This window comes from Ambystoma mexicanum, chromosome 10, assembly GCF_040938575.1.
Source record: "Ambystoma mexicanum isolate Mex_15411 chromosome 10, UKY_AmexF1_1, whole genome shotgun sequence".
Classification (NCBI taxonomy): Eukaryota; Metazoa; Chordata; class Amphibia; order Caudata; family Ambystomatidae; genus Ambystoma; species Ambystoma mexicanum.
In genome coordinates this window covers 23,261,246-23,286,732 of record NC_090932.1, presented here as the reverse complement: position 1 = coordinate 23,286,732, position 25,487 = coordinate 23,261,246, and the positions used below count along the sequence as shown (strand labels likewise).

The 25,487-nt window shown below is 48.0% G+C and overlaps 1 protein-coding gene across 1 annotated transcript in view; it reads right to left on the bottom strand.

Moving 5' to 3' along the window:
* Positions 1–8,102: 8,102 nt before the first annotated feature.
* The window catches only part of MB21D2 (Mab-21 domain containing 2), a 272,113-nt gene continuing 254,728 nt past the window's right edge, over positions 8,103–25,487 (bottom strand). The window contains exon 2 of the mRNA XM_069617435.1: positions 8,103–14,986. Within this exon, the coding sequence (XP_069473536.1) occupies positions 13,722–14,986 (1,265 nt within the window). The 3' untranslated portion in view covers positions 8,103–13,721. The remainder of the gene's footprint in view (positions 14,987–25,487) is intronic.

The window sequence follows — 25,487 nt, the reverse complement described above, 5'->3', positions numbered from 1 at the left end:
TGATTCATATAGTGGAGTTGGATTAGATACCATAGAAGATGTACTCCACCGTGAACTGTCTAATAGTTGGTATACTGATATGAGTGTGGTGGGATGAACTAGAGTAAATGGGAGATGATATGTGTGTTCATTAATACTGCATGCATCAGGGGCACCCAAGACCCTAGTGCCACAGGAAGTACCAATTATAGAGGAACATCTTGCGCTGTGTAGGCTGAAAGGCACTTCCATGCACACAATGTAAGCCTCAAAGTGGTGGATGCCGATCGCCTGAAATGCAACAACAATCCAAAAAGCAACACATGCCTAAAGGGACCTTATCTGGTAATAGAAGGACAGACACACTCCAATAACAAAAGGCAAGCAACATCAGTGAGCTGCGTGGCCGAGGGTCTGGCGAGATGCAAAGAAGTGGTTCTGGCACGGGTGGAAACTGCATGTGCACAATTCTGGACTGAACATATTGCAAAACTAACATGGATAGAAGCAATGGAAACGCGAGTTAAAAAGTGCACAGGGAGGAAAAATATTAACTTTGCTTTTACAGTGCTGGAATGATACCTGTAGGATGTAATTAACACTGTAATAAAACCCTACTCATTTCTGATCTCAAAAAAGGCACAGCGGCAGTGATTCATTACTACGGGGTGTGTGATCAACAAGCGTACTTGCACCTCCCACCATCATGGAGGGGCTATTGTTCGATGGCCACCCTGCACTCAGTGCTACTTGTTATCCGAGAAGCACACCTGCAAGGGGGGCCAACAGAAACGTTTCCCTCTACCTCCTTGCCAACACCTGAAGAAAAAACAGCTTGCCAGCACCACAGTTTTGCATCCTCCAAGAGAAAAAGGTTTGAACACCTATAAAAGGAAGAAGAGGTCATACCACCTGCCCCAACACTCAGCAACGCTGCTTAGAAAAATATCAGATGAATACTGGCTCTTTAGCAAAGCAGAGACATTTTCCGCCTCATTGATGCTGCCCCGGGTGCAAGCAGCGGCCAATAACAAATGGCTGCAAATTGTCCGCTGGGAACTAATACGGCTAGCAAACAACACTGGACAAGGATTAAATGTCATAAAAGTGGAACTCTGTGCCCCAAGACTGAAGCCAATGCAGTAGAGGTACATCCTGGACATGCTTATGGCCATTGAAAGATGTGTGCAAGAAAATTAGCGACTCTTGCTGCACATTCATGCCTCCCGAAGACGCTAAGAATGGCTCGCTGTCACACATCATCGAGGCTGTGCACACTTGGGGGTACACATGAAGACAGAATCGGGCATACAGGAGGACGACTGGCTCGATCTGGCTTTTTCTTGGGTCCCATCCTGGCTGGGAGTGATCGTGAAGAAACTGGTGCCTGTACTTGTTTGTATGTTCATTTTTTTTGCACGTGTTAAATGTAACTCTGATGTTCTGCCAAAGCATAGTCAAACAGCGCAATGATGATAGTCTCGGTTGGGCTAACACTCAGAGCACCACCTGGTACCACAGAGAGTGGTACCCATACAGATGACCCAAACAAACCATGTATGGTTCAGATTTATCACCCTTTACACCCCTCTGGCATTGTCGCCAAACTCCCCAACAGACCGAGAACTACACCAAACACTGGGTTGCCATAGCTTGGGAAGGGGGTTGCATTTACATGACATGTAAACCAGACGAATACGCCCAGGCAGAGGAAAGCTTGCGAGATGTGTCAAGAGCACCAGTCACAATTAAAGATTCACCACCACATGCAGAGACTAAAAGACTAGAAGAAGAGAAATGAAGAAGGAATCTGAATAATAAAGCCTAACTCACTGGCCCCTGGGGGAAACCCATTTGGGAGTTTGTTACTGTAGAAGTAACGAAATGGGGGGAATGTTGGGGAGGAGACAGGGTCTTACCTCCTGCCTAGGTGATACTGAATAAGACACAAGAGATAGAAGACACATTCAGGAAAGGAGGGCGTACACAAAGGGGGGGTGTGACGAATAATCATTGTAATGCATGGATTATGAGCTATAGAAGAAACACAAATATGAACGCCATTTTAGAGAAATGGCAGCCATCCTAGAACGTAGGCCCAAGTGCAGCAAATACTATTAGCTGCTTGGATATTGGGTCCCTCACATGAGTGCGAACATCCCCACCTCGGCCATGTCCCACACAGCCCATGAACTCCTGCATTGTTCCAAAGAATTACAGGCCCTCGCACCCAGGGAAGAATGCACCCTGCAAGGTCATGAGAAGGGAGCAGGTTACCTCTTGGAAGCACCATCCCGTGAGACAGATAGCAAGACCCCCCCGCCTCCAAGCGTAGCTTTGTAGTTCCACTTCTTTCAGTAAGTTTGGTTTGTCTGGTAAACACAATTCTATAGGTCTTCCTGTAGACTTGCAACTGCCTGGTATACTCCCCTGCCAGGACTTCTTGGATTCACACACAATTCTAATGGCCTGCTTTACTCTCCTGCCAGAAATAATCATGACACGTTGTTCCTCTTTTACTTGCAGTTTGTGCCCTCTTTGGTACATTAGAATTCCTTGATACATTATTCGATTTGGCTTTCCCACATATTTGTTTTCCATACAATCCTATCTTGTTAGGGGTCTCAACTGTAATGTGCTTTCTGGTTTCTCTTTCAGTCTCTTTACTTCCTTTCCTTCTGTGGCTTTACTTATTAGTTTGTATTTGGTGTGATCACTGAAATACTGCAGGGTCCCCACAGTGTTTGGGCTGACTCACTGGCTCTTCTTGGCACTCCCGGCCCATTCGCGCTCAAGCAGCAAATATGTACCACCTAAATTCGCCTCTAGACTGCTCTCAGTTAACTCTTCTATCTCCCACAGCCTCATCTTGGCACGCCCGTCTAGCTCCAGGTCCTAGTAGGTGAAACATTGCTGTCTGTGGTGGCCACACTCCCATGAGTTCTCCATTGCCTCCTGGCATGTCTGAAGTGACCTACAACATTTCTAATGTTTTGGTCTGGCGAGACGCTTGGCTCCACCACATAGGTTGGTTCTTCTAGGCCTCACAAGCTTTGCGATTGAAGGACATGCCTTCTTCCAAGCAGCAGCAGCTGTCATGACTTGGTCTCTGGTCTTTACAGGTGTATTTTTGAAAACAACTAGAACGCTCATTGAGCTTCGGGTTTCTTTCATTCTACATTGCTCCTTCCCATCTCCTGGTCCCAATATTTGGGTGATTGTGGGAAACGTAGTCCACTGTTGTCAGGTAATGTGGATTACTTGTAAAAATCACTTTCAACAATTCCAACTGATGTTAGAACTGTAAAGGGTTGTCTTGGATCGTCCACATTTTAGAGCAGGGATGAAAGCCCGATCTACAAAGCTTTGGGAAAATGTTTGACTAGTTTCCCTAACAGGGGGCTTAGATGTATGGCAGTAGGTCATGAGGGGGATTGGGTAAAAAGGGGTCATTTTAACAGGCAAATCGGGGATACTATGTCTCATCCAATGAAGCTATGACATCTCCCCGGAGGCCATCTCCGCCCATATGGTCCTCACTCACATAACCACCCCCAGAGTCAGGATCAGGTAGTGGTGGCTGTCCGCTGGCCACATGGGAGGAGGTTACCACTGGGGAATAGGTGAAGACTCCGTATAAACGTGGCTGCTGTGGCCTCAGTGCAAGGGACCCCACTGCCAGGACGAGGCCAGTTGTAGGAGTGAGCTGCAAAAAAGGGGACATCAGGGTCAGGGGTAGAATCCACTCTGGAGGGTTCTATTCCTTTGGGGATGAAGGGACAGGTCACAGACTGCATTTCTTTCTGGAAGGGAATGGCAAGTGGGCCCAAGGAGCCAGGCCAGGGGAAAAGGGGTGCTGACCGGTCCTCTGGGCCTAAGAGCAGGATCTCTCATTTATGCTGTTTTTAGTAGACATCTGGCACGGGACATGATTCGGGCCATTGGCCTACAGATCTAGGTGGATCTGGTTATCAGTCGGCCATCACTAAAAAGCCACATAGATGTTGGGTATTGGTGAAAGGTTAATCCCACAGCGACTTTTCAGGTAGAGAGGTGTGATAAGGAGAGGGGGCACTCTAGCTCAGGATGGGAATGGGACAATAAAGAATCCCAAGGGCATGTGTCCCCAAACCTTCGCACAGGAGCATCCGACCACAAGCACCCAAAAGCTCTGCCTACACATAGACACTGATGGGCCCTACTAAAAAGAGGCTGCCACTCACCTAAACACACATCATGGCAAACAGCTGGAAAAGGATGCAAGTACCAAATTGTATGAGGTCAGTGGCTTTCGGTTTGCATGTATGTATGCACAGAGGTCAGGATAGACTAAAGGCGCTCTTAAAGCAGCATTCTCCAACTGTAGACCCAGATTGCACAGTAACCTAGGCATTTACAAAATCCCTGATCGCAGTAACACCAATGTTTTTTCTCAATTGTCAGGGAGTTGCAAGCTTCTTTATGTTGCAGGTGCGGGTCTATAATGGTTTCTACATGGGACTGGGCAGAGTAAAGGCGTTCTTACAGGATGCATTCTACCACCCTAGAGCCAGTTTGAACAGTAGTCCTGGAATTTACACATTGGCTGAGCCTATCCACACAAATGGTAGTTTGCTCACTTTTCAGGGAGCTGTAAGCTTCTTCTTTGTGTTGCTGCACGTCCCCCGTTTACATTTTGCCGCCAGTTTAGCAAGAGACCGAGGGAGGGCAATGTGTCACTGCTTTTCTGCTTACACAGGGCACACAGAGCAACTACCCAGTTTAAGAGTGAGTGTAGGGTACCTGTGCTGACTTCATTCAACAGCCCATCTACTTCAGAGAGACAGCTGAGCAGGCTCCCTCCTCCTGCCTCTTCTGTAGTGTAAATCGCTCTTAATGGAGGAGGCAGAACCTTCCCTGGCTCCAGGAGACCCGTGGGGGGGTGGGGGGGGGGAGATATTGATGGGGGGTGGGTACAGCTCCCACCTTGTGCATATGCTAATCCCCGAAGGCCCCTCCTTACTCTTGGAAGGACAGCCCTTAAAAATCAGGATGAATGAAGCATGGCTGTTTATGCCCTGGTCCCATCATTTAGCTCTGGCACAAGGGAACCCCCAACCCAGACCCCTCCATCCCCGAGACTCTTAATTCGAAAGGGGTCAGAGAGACTGCAAACTCAATATTGTGGCTAGGCCGGCATATCCCCAAGAGCCCAAAACCCTGCGTCACTGCCACAACACTGGTCTTGGCCATCCAGCAGCCATTACACCTCCAAGTGCCCTTTGGTAATACCAAGGTGTTGCACATTTTTGAGGAATCCACCCTCCATATTTTCTGCTCCGCATTTAATTGTGACAAATTCCCTGCAAGGTTATAGCATCACTCTGATACCAAAGGCCTGCTGTCGCACCAACCCTGGTGAGTGTGTGTGAGAAATCTCCCGCAGGGTTGCAGCATCACTCCGGTACCAAAGGCCTGCTGTCGCACCAACCCTGGTGAGTGTGTGAGAGAAATCTCCAGCAGGGTTGCAGCATCACTCTGATACCAAAGGCCTGCTGTCGCACCAACCCTGGTGAGTGTGTGTGAAAAATCTCCCGCAGGGTTGCAGCATCACTCTGATACCAAAGGCCTGCTGTCGCACCAACCCTGGTGAGTGTGTGTGAAAAATCTCCCGCAGGGTTGCAGCATCACTCTGATACCAAAGGCCTGCTGTCGCACCAACCCTGGTGAGTGTGTGTGAAAAATCTCCCATAGGGTTGCAGCATCACTCTGATACTATAGGGCCTGGTGACACATGAAACCAGAGGTACTACTCACTTTCGCTGAATGGCAATTTCACCAAATGTTTGTGCCGTGTTTTTTGCTGCTTGTGTTTTCACTACAATTTAGAAGTTAAGTTGGGGTAAGGTATATAGTAAGAGGGACAGAAGGCGTGTGCAGGCGGTCTCCACACTAAAGTGGCAAAACTGGCTAAACAAAATGGTGAGTTTATGTTTGTTGATGGCGGTGTGGGGGAAGAGTATGGGTTATTTTGGGCTTGAGGGAGCCAGCAGGGTCGACCTCTAGGGCTCAGGGGTGAGAAATGAGTATGGATGTTGGCCCCTGCCTGGACCAGTGACTGACAAACACCTTCCTTCCCTGGCAGGCAGGATTCCCAGCAGGCCACCAAGCACAGAACTTGATTCTGTTAGAGCAAACTTTGATGCATCTTTCATCCAGCCAATCAGCATTCTAAGCAAGGCAAAATGGGCGACTGCGGCCTCACATGTCAAGTAGCCCTTTCCTCTGAACCAAAGATTCTGGCTTCCCATCACCCTTCACTGTAGCTTATGAAATTCACTGGGGTTTACAAACTGCCCTGCCCCTCATCTGACAACTTGGAGATGCTTGTTCTGTTGCGAGAGAGAGAGAGAGCGAGAGAGACGAGAAGGGGCCAAGAGAGAGGGGAAGAGGGGAATGATATACTGACTAAAGACAATGTATGTATCCTGGAGGGCCAATGACTAAGTAAATAATCGAGTAACCTAATCAACATGGAAAAGAAGATTACAAATTAACAAAGTGCTGAAGAAAACAGAAGTTCAATAAATGTACAGATGCTGAAATGCAAGGTAGATCAAGTCATCATAGAGGCTGGCTATGAGTAGTAAATAGAATGCGGGTGAAGTCACCATTGTACAGAAACTGGAAATTGGTATCATGAAATAAGTAAACCAGAAGCCATGAAGGGAGAGGGGAACGCTGTCTCACAGCAGAATAGCAGGCTTGTGGAGCTGTGTGTCATCCTAGAAATTGTGGTCAGCCATCTACTCTGAAGAAGAAAGTGTGCAGAGGATGAATCATCTCACGTGGTGCAAGAAAGAACACAAAGGTTGCCCAGTTTTAATTCATTAAGAGCATTTAAAAGTTGCAAAACGGAACTGATCGTGGTCTCCTGTCACGTGAGCAAAGGATGGAAATAGAACTTGAACTTTATACATGATAGCAAGTGCTCTCACTCCCGTGCAATCCCAAAGACGAGAATATTCTGCAAGGCCAAGTACAAAGACAATTTCAACGCAGAAGGCATGGGTGATGAGATGCTGGGCTAATTGGGTGGTGAGGTAGCTTCATGGCCTATCTCCATGCACCTGGGTCTGGGTTTATGTGCTGCTAAATGAAGCAAATGTTCCAGACGTGGCACAAGCGTGCCAACCAATTGTATCAGTCCATATAATGGAGGACCTTATAGCTTATAAGACCAATGAGAAACTGTGTGTAATGTTTCTGAAATTACATATTTTAAGATGTAGGCATAAGTTGTCCACCTGATAAAGGACAGCCAATAAACATCCTAGCTCCTTTGCGTGTATATCTAGATGTTTCCCTTAACTAATCCCAACCCTTGATAGGTTTTTCACTATTGCGGAGTAGTAGGACTTCACTCTGATGCATTCTTGAGTTTAAGAATTGTATTTTCTGTGGAGATCATTAAAAGACTGAGCGTATATCGTTGAGGTTCGTTGTCACCTCCCTGTTTGAGATAATTATCAATAAAACAGTAGCTTGCCATCTTCTTGAGTTTGTCTGGGTATTTGGACTCAGAATTATTCCGGTGTATTCCCATCCATTACATATCCACGTTCCTCAGGGCCATATCCTCATCAGTGGCTATCCAGATCCAGAGTGCTGTAATCTATGGGAACGTGCTGTGCCCCCTATGCATAACATACTTCCACCTTTCTCCGCCAACCCCTTAGAAAGCAGATTGGTACTCAGGAGCCGGGTACTTCTGACCTGCACCCATCAACACCACTGGTTTCACATCCGTCTTTCCCACTAATGTACCCCACCACCTTTTTTCATAAAACGGCAAGGGCAGCAATAGTGGTAGACGGGTGGTGCACTAGTCTCTTTACATAACAGAACATCACTGTTTTAAGAACAAACACAAGTTAACAAGACCATTCTTTTGGAGGATTGACACAAAGTAGCGAGGAAGAGTGTCTACATGGTCTCAGTAACATGTGCCGACATGGCCACCATCCAGGAACGAGCGGTTGATGGTCTCAGACTCACCTCTGGGACGGGCCTGGTCCGGAGACTGCGGCAAGCGTCGTATCCATCGTACTGAAAGCTTCTTGGAAGGATAACACAGGCGCGGGTTTCGATATGAATGCTTTTATTACAATACTTAACCCCTTATATAAAACCATCATTTTCTGTAGATTCTGCACTCGGTGAGGGAAAGAAGTATCATGGCCAACTTTGGAACAGTAGAGCGTTACAGACATGTGGCACGCACATCAGCTTGGGCAAGGCCCATGTTGGCTGGGTTCTTGGTCATGGAAGGGCTACATTCCAGGGCACGCGGGCCCTCCCTTCCGCGAGACGTACCCATCCAATAATCCAGGTCAACAATGAGTTGAATGATAAGCGTTATAACATTCCTACATTGACAGAGTGCATGAAAACCCATTAACCTTCCATTCAGACAATAAGCTCTATGATCTTAAATTATAATAAACGTCACGGAGTACAATGTGGCATAGAGCAGGGCCTTTTTTCCATTCCAATAAAAAAAAAAAGAAGATTGGCCTTAAGATGCATTTTTGTTTATAATTCAGTCTAGTTTAAATGGTAAAACCGAATACTATGTTATGTTGTCTAAATAGCATGTTTCCAATGTGACTCTGCATATGTGGAATCGATTTACACCAAGGTTAACATCTGACTTCTGATAGCAGCACATACATATGGCATAAGATAGTTACAGTCATTTCTGGGCGGGGCCTTCTGCACACGCCACACGCTAGATGTGCAGTGGGGGCGGGGATAGCCAACCTACGCAGCAGACTAAGTGCGTCATTTCCTGTTTAACGGACAACCCAGCCGCTGTGACTTGCTACATTCATCCTACGTCAAGACGAAAACAAACATTCAATAAGACCAACAAGAGGACAAAATATTTGATTAGTGCAACTAATATTTCTGGTCATGTTCTCCAAGAGAATGGCAGAGAATTTGCCCATCCCACAAAAACGAAACTATGTGTAAACTCAATCTGATTTAACGTCTTAAAATGAGAATGAAAATGATTTGTCAATTAGCACCATAAGCATGGAGGCTGGCCGGTCTTCAGAGGGCGTGCAGCTTTGCTTAGCCCCAAGGCAGTAGTAGCCATCAACACCAGCCTTAGCGAGTGGCAAAGAGCGATACTAGGCGACTCCGACTCCTCGCTCCATCACAGTGATGTCACCAGGCAGAGAGACTGCCAAAAGAGGATCATTTAGGCGGCCGATTGCTTGCCGTTTGCGGTGAACAACATCTGCTACCGCAGTCAGTCACTGTTATTGCAGTGTTTAATAAAAGCTATTCCCCCATTTTCCCTGCAACCCGTCTTCTCAATCCCCCACCCCCCAAAGCCTAACTTGAAGGGCAGTGGTCTCTAGTATGGAAACTCAATCATGTAAAGAAGAGTCTTTATCGCAAAACAAGGGTCTACATTCGTGGTGTTGACTCTCTTGAGGTGGGGTGAGAAGTCCAGCGTAGCTCACAGCGGCACAACACCGAGCCATTGACTCCCATGTTGGCAAGCTGTTCATGCTAGAGTTTGGTGCATGGGCAGCTTGAAACGTATATGGATTGTGGATATGAGCAATTGACCAGTCCTTTCCAACATACCTGGTGCCCCCACCGCTCGGACAGTAGAGCAGTGGGGGAACAAGACGAGCCGGTTTCACCCTCTGGTTTCTCCAGAAACCCCGCAACTAGAGAAGCACCCAAAACAGATGACTGTTAAAGCTGGGATCAAAAGTAAAGATTGGGAAAAGGGCGGATGGGAACGATAAATTGGCTTGGAAGCAATTTATTTCAGTATTAAGCAATGAGACCAAGAACTGGCTAGAAATCCTACTTAGTGACGTGCTGGAGTAAGATCTTTCTTGGGGGTGCGGGGGGGGGGGAATCTGAAGCGTTTATTGAAATATTTGGTCTATTTGTAAAGTGCTAAATGCAGGTCAGTTCATCTTGGAAGCCGTTCTTTTGTAGAGGGATTACAGGAGACGCAACTCCCAGGAGCAATTCCTGCCCCCCTGGCTCTTCAGCTCCGCTTTCTTCCAACTCTGAGATTTGCAAACCTCAATGAAGAGGACCAGAGCATCTTCCACCAATCAAAAGCAGAACCAAGCACATGTGCAGTCGCACACTCTGCCCACACATACCTGGGGCATTTCCACCCACCCGCTCCTTTAATCATGTGCCTGGCATGAGTTCGGGCAGAAGAATGCAGAGGGCACAGCAGCAAGTAACGTATTGTTACTCTTACAGCCTTTGTTCCCTACTTTCATATGCATGTAAGGATTGACAATCATACACTCCCTGCAGTTTGGAGAACAACCTTTTGATAAACAGTAAACTTCTTTTCCTGTTGAGGTCTGAAGAGCACTTTATAATCTCTGAAGACCACGGATTTAAGGACTTGTGAGAACAATGCGCCAAAGCCGGGAGGGGCTTCCAAACAGATGAGGTGCCCCCAACACAATACCTTCTGTGGCTGCAGTTTGTATTGAAAAGCATTTCACATGCTGTTCCTGTGGACTTCAACAGCTGACCAACAGGGTTCACAGGATTGTCCCAGACAGAGGTTTGAGAGCTTTAATGTAGGTTCTTAATTTGTGTTCTTAAAGACCAGACTGCCTGCAGGCCAGGTCCTCCGCAAGAAGAGGGTGAAACAGGAGCGCCTGCACCGCAAGAGCAGGCACCGCTTCAGGGGCAGAAGGATCGGGTCTCCCATCTCCGCTTAAATCACCTTTAAAAAGTAAAACCAGTTCGACTAGGACACCTACACAATTCTTTAGGTTTTGATTCGTCAAACTCATTTTCAAGTTTTGACAATCGAGTAAAAAGACACCAAAGGTGAACCCAGCCCACATTAAAGGAGGAAAAACAGTCTTCCAAAAAGGCCTGAAAGCCCCCTTAAGATTAATGTTGGGGCTGCTAGAGTGGTCTCTAGCAATGACTAGTAACTTCAGAGAAGATCCAATAAGATCACCAACTTCTGCAGAGACCGCTCATCTACGTTCTACATGACGTCATGAGAACAAAACTCTTTGTTCAGGGGAAGCAAAACAAACCCACCTTACTCGTGAGGAGCAGAAATATGGCTGTGGACAGAGACCCCTCATGTCCCCATGGAGACGGCGCAGCTTTACTCTGAAATCTCTGGTGCCAAGGATCTATTGGGATACAATATATGGTAGTCTTCTGAAGACCCCGATATGAGACATGGTCAACTACGATGAAGGTTGTATTGAGAGGGGACAGATCATCTATCTGCAGATTTTAGAGGAAGGAACCCAGAGGAACTTCGCTCACATGTCAGCCATGCCAAGCCCGTCACCTGAAAGCAGCAATCCATGCAGCGTAGCTGTCTCTGAAGCATCATGGATTCTGCCATTTTGGGAAGATTATCTTGACAGGGCAGGTTAGGGCTCAAATGAACTCAGCAGGTCAGGCCGGACTTTACAATGGCTTGGTTCTGGCCTGGCGCTTGGACTGATCTGAAAACAGAGTTTTCACAGGGGAGATGCCTTTAATCAACCACTTCACAGGGGAGATGCCTTTAATCAACCACTTCACAGGGGAGATGCCTTTAATCAACCACTTCACAGGGGAGATGCCTTTAATCAACCACTTGCCGCTGAAGGTGGAGATGCATATCACTCTCCCCTCGTGAGTCACAACTGGAGATATCACAGTGGGGAGTGCGGCGAGTGGTAAAGGGGTAGGTAGAATGCCGTGCCCACACTGTGGGTGGTGCAAAACCAATCCCTTGACCAAGTTAAAGAAAGGTCTGCAGCACGGCCGGAATGTTTCGCTTTTGCCCTTCAAGTGGACGACTGAGTAGGCAGAAATGGACAATTCTTCAGCACCCTTCCTTGATGTGGCCCATCTTGCAGCCTGAGCAAGCTTTATCATAAGCAGCTGCACTGAGGTTCCTGGAAAACTGACTTGGCACAGGAGAGGAACAGGACACTTCTACTCTTCACCCCTAACTTTAAGGATCTAAAGGTCAAAAGGAATTACTCAATTGTGTCTTTAATTTAATAGAAGCAGCTTCCCTCAGCTGGGTGATGGGCAAGTTGCAGAATCACCACAAAAGAGGAGCCATTTCTACTTTTGGGGAGGGGGTGGGGGGATTATGGGGTTTCTGATTTTATCTGCCATTTGTATTGGGTGTCAGAAGAGCCAACGGGCAGTTGGAACTTTTCCAACAGCCCGTTGCGAGATAGGCCAAAGTTCGGTGCGAGGCACATCTGCGTAGATCTGGCCACGATGGCCTCCTGAGTTGCCCTCATTGTTGGAGCAGCAGAACTCCGACCGCTTCTAGCATTAGGTGAAGGCCCTTATGAGGTATTCACAGGTGGCGATTGTGTACAGGCCTCAGGGTCGTCGTTGCTAGACTGCAAACTCCCCACGGGTCACCGTGCAGCATTCAGAAGACCAAGTGAGCTTCACGAGGGGCCCAAGACATTTTCTGGTAACAAGTTTAAAAGAAAGCGACAGAGTGATTCCTTCAAGCTGCAGGTGTGGGTGTGGTGGGGCTGAACTAAAGAGCACAAGAAGAGTTCCACATGCATCACAGACTTTAAAAGTTAATGTCTGAAACTTGGAAACCCATAAACCCCAAAATGTGAGGCAATGATGCCGGCACGGCTGGGAAAAGACCGCTGAAAACGAAGGCATACAGACAAGGCACGCCCGGTGAGGGCCTTTAGTGAGTGCAGGTACCATGTATCCAGCCCAAAAATGAGGTTGCAGGGGTAAAGAGGGCGAGTGCTCATGACGAAAGCAGGGGACGTGGAGGGGACGGGGCCTGCACATCCAGTCATGTGCTCCTGTCCTAAGAATCATGGACTCTGGGTGTCTCTGAAGCGCAGGAACGGGGAGGAAACAAGAGCTGCAGGTGAAACGGAGCCGAGGGGCACTTAGGTGAGTAGTAGCACCACCCTGCGAAGGAGAACAGGTTTTACAGATTAGAGGTGATCTCGTGAAGACACCATTACACATTTAGCCGCCAACCAGCTCGGCCTCACCAACAAAAGGGAGTAAACGGGTGATTCCATCAGCTGGTTACCCCCCCTGCCCCCACATCAAGGAATGTTCTTGCGCAGTTGTGTTAAGTGTCCACCAAGCGAGAACTGCTTGTGGGCACTTAAGTACCTCAATATAATAGCAGGTGCCCTACTTGGTGTGGCTCGTGCTTCCCCCAATGGAGCAGAACGGGTCACCTCCATTAGCAACATCGTGACATGGTTAAACCCCAATACGATACAACCACTGTCAGCGGAGAATGCGAGCGTGTGCAAAACAATTGACTTTGTAGTTGACTTATAATAATTAAGCCAATTAGTCAAAACCAAATCAACAAAATGTACCAAAGTAAAGTCCACAACTTTTTTAAAAAAAGAGATGGAAGAAAAAAATCTTGACTTCAGATTAAAAAAATGAGCAGGCATCTAATCCAGTAGGAACGGAGGAAGGCGACTCAAGTCGGTCAGGACGTCGGCGGACATGGCATACTTTCTCGTTCAACACAACATACACTAAACAAAGCAGCATATGAAATAGTAATGTACTGTTTCAAAATTTGCAATGTCCTGCAGAACCAGGAACAAGTCATTCGTTTTTTTGTTCCGACAGATCCAATCTGGAAATGTAAAAACGAGACGACACAAGACGTCACAAACCATAAAAGTCCTACAGCCATCCTCGGCCAAGTCTCAGAAGAATTTATCATCGATCCGGAAGTGGGGCCTCGTGACGTCATCAGGATTGATGAACACAGAAATCGATTTGCCAGGATTTTCAGTCACCAGCTGCTGCAGTTTTTTGGCCAGTCGGTCATCCGGCTGGTTGGCATCCCCCCCATCCGACTGTGGGGAGGGAATGCTCGTGGTGCTACCGCGCCGCTGGAGCTCCAGGGTAAGGCGGTTGGCTGCTTTGACGTGCTCAATGGCTGTTCGAAGGTGCTCGGCTGGGTCGGAGCGGACCGAGGACAGCTTGCGCGCGTGCAGCATGACCGTCTCCTCGGACAGGTGCTCTAGCATGTTGCACTGGGGAATGAAGTAATTCGGGCACATCTTGTTGACCAGACAATGTTGAAGGTCGTCGATGAGTCCTAGTAGGAAATGGGCACCGTAATCTTCTTGTGCCAAGTAGTTCGCAGGCAGTCGGTCGCACGCCCACAGCATCATACTGCGGAGATGGTAGGGACTGATGGCTTTGGGCCGGGATAACAGCTTTATTATAATGGCTTTGCAAGCTTGGTAGGCCTGCATGAGGCTGCTGGAGATACACTTCTTCAGCTGGACCTCACTGCGGGCGAACGATAACCTCCACTCATTTTCCTTCTTTCCCTTATTGGAGCAGGCAGGCACCAAGTAAAACCCGCTGATCACCTCTTCTTCCGTGATCTTGCCATCCCAAAAGTGGTTTTCCATAAGCCATGTTTGGGCCACTGCCGGCCATCCTTTGAACGACACAACTGGGACAATATCGTACAGCATTCGACTGCTTCCCACTCCCAAAATAATGGAGATGATGGTCCCGTTCTTCTCCACCCTCTCTACCTTTGGCATTCCTCGCTGCGGCTTCTTCTGGATCTCAGACAGGACAATGCTGATCGAGTCATAAAACCAATCAGCCACTTTGGTTGGTGAGAAGAAATAGTTGGTGGCCCCATTAATGTGGTCTACAATGGTGCAGCAATCCTTCCACTTACTGATGGTGCCTTCATCAAAGAGCCGGAGGCTCAGCCAGGAGTGACACAGAGCCGAGTGGCGCATGTCAAGCGTGACTGGCTGGTTCCGGTCATGGAGTTTCAGTGCTGGCACAAGGAGGGTGAAGTCCATGTCATATTCAGTTCCTCGGGCATAAACATTTAACTCGTCAAGGTCGAGATCCACAACCCCTTCGCGTACTCCCCCAGACAGCAGCAGGTACTCATTGGCCACAGGGAGCTTTTGGTCCAGTTTCTGCACCATTCCTAAAGGAGAGAAGGAGAGAATCAAAGAGTCAGCCAAGGATTGGTGGAAGATAATTAACTCATTCATAATCAGTTACTGAATTACCCTTTCTACTGAAGCCCACATAATAATCCAGTCGAGGGTCCCCACTACTTATACAAGATGTTCTTTCTGTTCAGAGAATTTTTACCAATCTCAAAAGCCTGCTATGTGGCTAGTAAGTGATATTTCCTGTTCCGTACAAGTACAAAGTATGTTACTACTTTGCTTTTCATGTAGCCCTTTGTACATTACGTGTACACACTGGACGATGCAAATTCGCTATGATATATGTACAATGTTAGACAAGTAATCAGTATGTTAAAAGAATAACTAACAATCTCATTGGGAATTCTGTTTACTGTCCAGATAATCAGGTTTTACACAGAGATAGCCCACATTCTCCACTCTGCAAGTACTCAGACTGGTATAAAAGCAGACCGTTCAAGTGTACAGTGTGGTGAATTTATTTAATGTATAGTGTGTTCTAGTTTCGAGAGCAGTTCATCTTAAACATTTCACACTTTACGATTTCTACAAAACACAACAAAAAACTGTCACAATAAAACATTTAGAATCATACAATCTGCATATCTACAATGACCAATGACATTGCGACATAAAAACATTCATAAGAACACAATCCCAAAACATCAATTAATTAAAATACATCTTCCCCAAATATGTGCTTTGCAAATCGCTGTGCCGCTATACATACATTATCCATTGGTGCAGATGAAAGGGGAAACCATAACCGCTCCCAAGATGGCATCCCCACTTTGCTAAATACAAGTGTAGGCGCAGCTGCTAAACGCATGCATTCCACATATCGATGGTGTAATGCTTCAACATTTTCACCACAATATCGACAGCCGTTGCTCTTTACGAATTGTGTCTCTTGCTCCTGCCACGTCTAATGGGTTTCTCATTGAAGCATACGGTTGAATAACATTCAATGGTTTAATAGCCAATTTAAAATGATCAATTAACTTATAACCTAATCAAATGTGTCTGTTATTTATCAAATCTAGTTATAAATAAATGCATTTTCGCTTTGTGTGGCTATAACAATTCTTCTGCTGAGGAGTCCAGCGAACCCAAAAAAGATCAGACCCACATCAATACATAATGACAATGTTTGACATGATCCATTGTGCCATAGCTCGTTTAGTGTAACCAAAAAAGTACCCTCTGGTGGATTAAGAGTGTTCTCAACAACTGCATTCCCCGACAATCTATGCAAGCCTTTAGTGTCGTCATACATCAATCATGATGGACTGCTGCCAACACGACTCCTGGAGGCAGTGACAGTACTTGTTCCCATAACTTGGATTCAAATTTTTCCCATTCTGCCTCACTATCCTGGGTCTCTGCTCCATATATTACTCTTGGTACTATCTTCTGGTTATATAGTTTGACAACTGGAAACAACGAGCAGAGACCGCATTTTTTATCCAAAGCCCGAAGTTGAGCAGCAACAACAGTACCCACACTATTCAAATGAACCTTTCAGGCCTCATGTGTTTCTTTACCAATCATTTTCGTTCCTAGAAATTGAAAGCATTGAACATATTCTAGCTTTGCATGTCCAATCCTCCAAATAAGCACAGCTTTTTGATGTCTTCAAAATCATAATCTTTGACTTTGGAATGTTTAGCTCCAAGTCCAAATTTTGGAAATACTCATTTACTGCTGTTAACCTCTGGCGACCAATTGGTGTATAATCGCGGAGCACAATGTCGTCCACATACAGAAGATAATACATGGGGAGGGAACCAACCTTCAGGCATTTGCATCTACATTGCACAAGGATGCATTCTGATCTGAAATATATACATTAAACAAGAACGGGGCCAATACGCAACCCTGGCGTAGACCCCGTTCAGCTGGTATCCCAGGTGAGGATGCCCCATGCAAAATCAGCCTCACTCATTTCTGTATCTGGGTGTGATAGAGTCAACATTTTTAGTAACGCTTTAGGGCACTGCGTTCCCTCATCTTCTCCCATAACTTTTCTCTCATCACACAATCAAAAGGTTTACTAATATCTAATAAGGCCAAGTAAAGCAGTCTTTTCGCACCATTGGCCCGTTTAGATAAAAGATGGATTAGAAAGCAATTTAATGAGGTACTAGTAGCTCTTGAATCCAGATTGGAAATATTGTGAGCACCGCATCCCCATAAACCAGCTGTTCAGTATTCTTAACATAAATGGGGCATATATTTTATAGGACACATCTAATAAGGAGTTATGTTGATAATTTGATGGTCTCGATCTATCTTCACTTTTATAAATTACTAGAACCATTGAATCCCTCCATGATGAAGGGAAGGTTAATTGATGAAATATCAAAAGTATGAAGGCAAAATAATGTGTTGACAGGATCAGGTAACAAGGTCTAGAATCTCCCTGTATTACTATATATAAATTAGAGCAGACACAGGGTTATGTGCAATCGGCACGAGGTTATGGACCTCATGGCTGTGCCAGACATGTGGAAACAGAAACCCAGGCTCCAGTCACAGCTCCCAAAGTACACACGTGTGCGCTGCTGCTCTGGGTAGCTGGGCCTACTGTTGTCATTTCAAGATGCCTGGCATAGAAGTCTTTGCAGCATTTGCAAAAGTTACTTAATTTCTCTCACGTGGATGTCATTTTCCAACGTGCCACAGCAGGGAATGCTCCATCATCTGCCCAATGACATTACAGGAAGGGACCATCATATGACCTTTTATCCAGATCTTCTCACAGGAAGTCAGGTCACATGACCATTTACCCTGATGACATCATAAAAGTGGCAATCACCGATGTAAACAAAAAGTGTACATGTCTCCAGACATATAGTCTGCAAACCATTTTCAAGGTAGTTGACCCTGTGGATACACGCGTGCACTATTTCCACTGTCTGAGGCGGCCCTCTCAGTGGCCACAGTACACCAGGTAAGTCTCACTTCTGCCCTCCAAGCCTGCCGGTGAAGACAAACCGGGAGGAGAAGCAGAGAAGAGTCTTAATGCCTGGAAGTCGGCTTACGCAGAGGCTGTATGTCTAAGAAGAGAAACTCGAGGAACGGTGTTCACGTGCACTAGAGCTGGGTGGCCAATTAGAGATCTTGCATTGCGCCAGTCAGTATAAAACACAACTTCCAAAAAGCAATCTATGATCCATTGGCTTCAAGTCCAAGAAGAATGCTGCGCAAAAGGCAGTCCAGCACGTTTGGAAGTGAGGCCTTCCTCTGATCACAGGGTGACCAGGTTTTAAAAATACAAACAACGGGACAAGGCAGAAACATAAAAGTAGGACTTCAATTTGAAAGTGATTACAAGGAGTACACATCAATAGTGAGACAGTGAAGAGGGTGCGGGCAGGGGGTTTGGGTCCAGTCATTAGCCTGGCAATAAACTTTTAATTTCTGGTTGTGACTAAGAATGCTCCAAGGAAAGCAACCGTTGCAGCGATTACTACTGCAGGTCTTGCTGTGAACCTAGCGCTCAACCTTAAGCGTCAACAGGGCAGATGAAAGCACCCGATTTCAGTGTGTGGGCATGCAGGGGGCTTGGCGGGTGATTCGGGGCCAGAGGTGCTGCATTACTACAGTGAATACGTGGTACTTACCTCATTCCTTCTCCATCCTGGCACCGGGTTTCTGGATCGCATCCGCTCAGAACCCACACACCCTAGAGTGGTCACACTCTCTTCAAGACTAGCCCAAGAACTCCTGTCTTTTCATTGCACCATGATTAATGCTTCTCGGGTGTATAAAGCGCCAAGTCGTCACTTCAGAGGCGCTCTACAAATCTCATTAACACTTTTTGTAGGTGGCCGCTATGGAGTCTATGCAAGGATACTTTTACCTGATATTTCTGTGAGAGCACGGGTTCCTCTGAATTAAGGGAACTCTGTGTGTGTGTCAATGTAATACTGCTTCAAACCCTAATGATATGTGCTTTAAAAGCTGCCTCTAGGCGCACTCTTTCAAGAGTTCGTAGATTCCGTCACCAGCCTGCAGTGATGAGCCGCTAGCCCCTCACCAAGCCTGTCCTGTCAAGGAAACCCAAATAGCTACTTGCCCCATTCACCTGCCCACCCTCCTCCCCCTCAAAAGCACTTCATATGAAACTTCTCCTCTGCCCTCGCCCAGGGTCTCTGGCTGCTGGAGAGCTCAGGGTCTCGTGTAGAATGCCAGCATTCTCCCACCCAAGGTGTCTGCAGATGCTGTGGCCTAAAACGTCTGAAAATTGACTCTTGCATTTTTCCAGACGCCATCATCAACCATCACGCAAACCATCCTCACCCTTTTACTACTCGAACAAAATACGATCTCACAAATTCAAACTACAACTTGTACGAGGCTTCATGATCCACCCCCAGAGCGCAGGCGGCTCAAGAAAGCTCATGGCCGTGGCTGCCACAATCATGTCGGCAGCAGATACCTGTGAAGCCCCCTCCTCCAAATGAAGAGAGCTGGCTACACATGAGAACTACACATGAGAACTACAATTAATCCCCCCAACACCCCTGAAACAGATGAGAAACCACCCAGCAAAAACGCAAACCCGCCATCTAAACTCACCTAGAGCTAGAGCCGGCAATTTACCCCCCCCCCCCCACAGCCAGACAAAAGCTTTATTGCACTGAAGTTTGCCAGGCTTTGAACAAGCAAGAGACCACCCCACCCAACAGACAGAAGAAGTCCTCAAGAGTCCCCCCCCATCACTAAGAAAGCAAAGAAATGCAAGCTATCATTCATAACCTAACCCTGAAGAGGCCCTAATCCCCAGCACCCATCTACATGGGCTTCAACCACCACCCCCGCACTACTGATACCCAGTGCCAGTGCAGAGACTGGCAAACCTTGCCCAGCCTCCACGGCTGTCGCCCAACACTCCCCGTGACTGGATTTAACAGCATTTCCCTCCTAAAACATTGAACTACCCCTCACCAGCCCTCTACTAAGATCTCAAAAAGCTGAAAGAGTAAAGAACATTGTCTGCATGCGGTGAAATCAGTCGGTAGGGCACCTCTCCCTCACCCCTTGCCCTGGCATGCTATAAAGGGCCCTCTACCCAACGCCATACAGTCAGGTAAGAGAACCAGGGGGTTATCAGGGATGGTCTCCGTACTATCGCCCACCCCCTCCCCCCCACAGAAAGAGCGGCGACAGACCAAGTCCATGTGCAGCTTCACGCGCAGGCAGTGACCAAACCTTGTGTTCACGCCAGACCAGATCATTATAGAACATCTTCAACATGGACCCCTGGCATTGCCCACCAGGCCCAAATCAATCAGAGTGAGTCCGCCTGACTTCTCCTTGGATATCAACGTGGCCTGAACCCCAGAGACGACCTCCTGCTGGACTCCAACACGACCTTCAAACACTGCCTGATGCACGCTGCCTACTTACCTTCAATAAAACATTATAAAGTACTGTCCCACAAGACCTCGATGGCGATCTAGTTTCTTGTTGATATCCACGTGTAGGCCAGACAAAATCAGCTCAGTGGCAGAACGCTGGGCATGGCTGGCCCACCACTGAGGAACACCGGGCACGACTGGGCCACCACTGAGGAACGCTAGGCATGGCTGGCCCACCACTGAGGAGCGCTAGGCATGGCTGGCCCACCATTGAGGAACACTGGGCATGGCTGGCCCACCACTGAGGAACACTGGGCATGGCTGGCCCACCACTGAGGAACACTGGGCATGGCTGGCCCACCACTGAGGAACGCTGGGCATGACTGGCCAACAATTGAGGAACGCTGGGCATGGCTGGCCAACAATTGAGGAACACGGGGCATGGCTGGCCCCACTGAAGAACACTGGGCATGGCTGGCCCTCACTGAAGAACACTGGGCATGGCTGGCCCACCTTTGAGGAACGCCGGGCATGACTGGCCAACAATTGAGGAATGCTGGGCATGGCTGGCCAACAATTGAGGAACGCTGGGCATGGCTGGCCCACCACTGAGGAACGCTGGGCATACATGGCTGGCCTACAATTGAGGAACGCTGGGCATGGCTGGCCCACCACTGAGGAATGCTGGGCATGACTGGCCCACCATTGAGGAACGCTGGGCATGGCTCGCCCACCACTGAGGAATGCTGGGCATGGCTGGCCAACAATTGAGGAACACGGGGCATGGCTGGCCCACCACTGAGGAACGCTGGGCATACATGGCTGGCCTACAATTGAGGAACACTGGGCATGGCTGGCCCACCACTGAGGAACACTGGGCATGACTGGCCAACAATTGAGGAATGCTGGGCATGGCTGGCCAACAATTGAGGAACGCTGGGCATGGCTGGCCCACCACTGAGGAACGCTGGGCATACATGGCTGGCCTACAATTGAGGAACACTGGGCATGGCTGGCCCACCACTGAGGAACGCTGGGCATGGCTCGCCCACCACTGAGGAATGCTGGGCATGGCTGGCCAACAATTGAGGAACACGGGGCATGGCTGGCCCCACTGAAGAACACTGGGCATGGCTGGCCCTCACTGAAGAACACTGGGCATGGCTGGCCCTCACTGAAGAACACTGGGCATGGCTGGCCCGCCTTTGGGGAATGTCGGGCATGACTGGCCCACCTTTGAGGAACGCTGGGCATGGCTGGCCCACCACTGAGGAACACTGGGCATGACTGGCCCACCATTGAGGAACACTGGGCATGGATGGCCCACCAGTGAGGAACGCTGGGCATACATGGCTGGCCCACCATTGAGGAACACTGGGCATTGGTGGCCCACCAGTGAGGAACGCTGGGCATACATGGCTGGCCCACCATTGAGGAACACTGGGCATGACTGGCCCACCATTGAGGAACGCTGGGCATGGCTGGCCCACCACTAAGGAACAATAAACCCACTGAACAGAGGAGAAACAAACAAAAAAAACACCTGTGATTTAGTTAAAGAGCAACGAGCCATTTCATTTGCAAAAAATGCGTTGGACTTGTAACCACAGTGTGATCTTGGGTATAATCGGGTCATGTTATGTGTCGCACCAGGAACAGACCAGATTAAAGGCTTTGAACAGCTTTCAAAATATCTCAAGAACGCTATCACTGTAAAGTCAGAGGGTGGTCTCTGGGTGGCGGCCCTTCAGTAGGAAATAATACCGGGCCCCTCTGGAGCAGGGCAAGTGCGCGCGCTGCAGCACAGGGGATGGGGGGGGAGGGGCGGGTACAGCCTCCAAGAAAATACGTTGCACCCACTCATCCCGACGCCGAATCATACCAGAACAAAGCAGCCCCATGCAGAATGTGGTCAAAATAACAAATTATACCTCATGAGAGAATCAAAAAAATAGCTCAATGGATGGTGCTGCCACTGCACGGCTGCCGCCCCTCGCTTGCTTCTACCCTCTCCCAGTGCATGTTTGTCCATTTCCAGCACTGGTGGTAACAACCCCCGCCATTTAGGGTCTGGGAGACGATACGGAACGAGCTGCCTGCCCTTAAAATCAAATGGTCAAAAACATACCAGGCCGGGCTGCGATGCCATTAACTGACCACTTGGTGGCAGGCGCTGCCCACAGAGATATTGCCGTCTTTTCTGAGGGTTGAAGAAAGGGCTGCTTTTTCTAGACATGGCGGGAAAAGCAGGAAGTTTGTGAAACTATCCATAATGGGCAGGTGTGGATGACAGAAGGATTTCCTTAAACGCGTCAACAGGTTTTACAAGTACTTGGTAAACAGTCCTCATTGGTATGGTCCCAACACCTGTAGTTTGAACACCCCGGGGATCCAAGTCCAGGTATACTAAAATTCGAGATGTGCTGGTAAGTTTGGCATGCATAACAGCCAGTATGAAAATATGAAGTGTGGGCCAAGTCCCTACTAGCCACTGGGTGGCAAGAGGAAGTCCAGAGGGCTTATGCCATAGCGGGATACTGGTTATGTTTGGAGCTATTTTGTAGTGAACAACAGTGGCATTCTTATGCCAGAGGCGTTGTGCAAAGTGTTTTTGAGTGTTGTATGATGGCAGATGTATTTTTAGTTTATTTATTGGGTAGTCATAACGTGCCTAGGACAGGGAATACAAATTAAAAACGGACCTACTAGGCCTTGCGTCATTCGGATCGTGCAAGTGCAGGTTGTCTGTGTGCCTGCAAGAACGGAACGCGTTAATGCAAGATGGGAAGAGTGGAGAGCACGCAAGTGCTGGGCGGTGGCGGTGGGCGGGGACCCCTGGACTAGGTGAGTGCTAAAAGGTGGTCAGGTGGATAAGTGCCAGGGGAAAGCAGGGGGTGCAGGGAATGAGGGTCCACATGCTAACTGAGAGGTAGGGGCAGATTCTGGTGCAGTCGGGGTATAGGTCCCGCAAGGCTAGTGCAGGGGCGAGGGGGGGGTGAGTGCAGTTTTGTGGGGTGCAGGGGTCAGGGGAGAACGAAGTGCTGGGGCAGACTGGGCGAGGAGAGCCTGGTGCACTGTAGGACTCAGATGGAACTAGGTACACAGTCAAAATGCGGCAGAGGGGAACATTAGCAGGAAAGGGAGAGAGGGAAGAAAGGAGAAAAGGTGGGTCTTGACAAACTTATGGAATTAAGGACATCTGGCTCAAGCCTGAGAGGGGCAGGCAGGGAGACCATTCCAAAGGGAGGCTCCTGCCGGCGAAAGCCCCCCCCCCAACCCCGCACTCTGCTTGAAAAAGCATCTGATCTGCAGAGAGTTGGAGCAAGAAGAGCAAAATGAAGGTGTAGATAGCGGGGTCCCAGGACACAGAAAGCCTTGTGGATGACGCAGCAACCAGGAGCCAGTGGAGAGATTTTAGGGCTGAAGAGATGCTGACCCTGGGCTTGGGGCCTAGGATAAGTCTCGCAGTTCTATTCTGTATTAGTTTAAGGAGGTGAAGGGAGGATTTAGGTATATTGAGGAAGAGGCTGCTGCAGTTGTCCAGCCTGGAGTGGATCAGAGCTCTGGAGCAATGAGTTTCTGGGAGAAGGTGAGGAAAGGGAGAATGCCCCAAAGGAGGTGCAGCTGAAATTGAGCCATCATGGCAAGGTCTGTGATGTGAGGAGAGAAGGGGGGGGGGGTGAGAGAGGAGTGCCAAAGACACCAAGGTTTTTTGCCTCACAAGAGAGTGAGGGGAGGGGGCCCATGCAGGGTGGCCAGAGAGTAGGAGGGAAGGAGGGAGCTGGGGTCCCAATGAGAAGGATCTCAGTCTTACTGGCATTAAGGCAGGGGTTGTTTGCAGCACACCATGACTGAAAAGCAGTCAGACAGGAATGAAGTGGAGGGAAGCTTGAAGGAGAGCTGCGTGTCGTCTGCATAACACTGGAGTGAGGAGAGAAGGCGGAGATCAAATGGACTAGAGGGGCCAGGCAGATGTTGAGCCACGGCAAGAGGATGGAGCCCTGAGGGACACCGCAGGTGGAGAGTGTGATGGGGTGAGAAAAGGACCCAGCTGAACCAGGGGAGGTCAGTCAGAGAACAAGGAGGTCAACCAGTACCGTGCCAGGTTGTGATGCCAAGGTTATCACAGAGCCGATTTAGAAGGGTAGCATGATTGACTGTATCAAAGGCAGAGGAAAGGTCAAGAAGGACGAGACCGGAAGGAGAGTTGGAACTGAGATTTGAGAGCAAGTCTTCACAGGTGTTCAGGAGTACAGTTTCCGTGCCTCTGGTGGATGCATCCCTGAGCGCAGAAGCCCAAGTCCTTAAACTAACCAAGAATTGTTCCCATCACCTACGGCTCCTCAGAATAATTAGCCCTTAACTAAGCAAAGCCAATTGCTCCACAACAGCTAGAGCAACTATCCTATCAAGGTTGTACTATGGTAATGTCCTTATGTTAGGAGCCTACAACGGACTCATAGCCAAGTAATGCAAAACAGCGCAGTCAGTATCCTTAAGAATAAAACTAGAAAGGATCACATCAACAAGGACAGAAGTAACCTTCATTGGTTAGCTGTGAAGGACAGAATACTATTCAAATCCTTGACACCAACACACATGCATATTTTGGAAGGCCCCATCCTACCTTAAATGTAAATTGGTTACGTATTTTTCCAAGTCGCGCACTCAGGTCACAGCCTAAAGGCCTAATAAAGATAACCTGTTAAGAAAGCAAATGGTTTGGGCAAAGCATTCCACATTAAGGTTGCCATGATGTGGAACAACCTTCCCCACCCCATCAGGTTGGAAAAGAATTAGACAAGCTTTCAGAAAAAACATGAGACCCACCCCTTCAAATAAACCACTGTGTACCAGAAAAAAAAAAAAGAAAAAAACAACTACATACTTGAACAAATTATCCCATGACTACATGTTTTCTACCAACTGTCAATATGTTAGCGCTGTGATGCTTGCGAGCGACTGGCACTATATAAATAAATGAGAATGGATTTCCAAATAATCATCTCCCCAAGGTAACACATTGTCTTTGTCAGGATGATGTTTGCCACAGCTGAATGCTTTCAAGAAATGTAACTCCTCCACAACCGGATAATAGAATTCTTCCTTCAGCAACATAAAAATCACA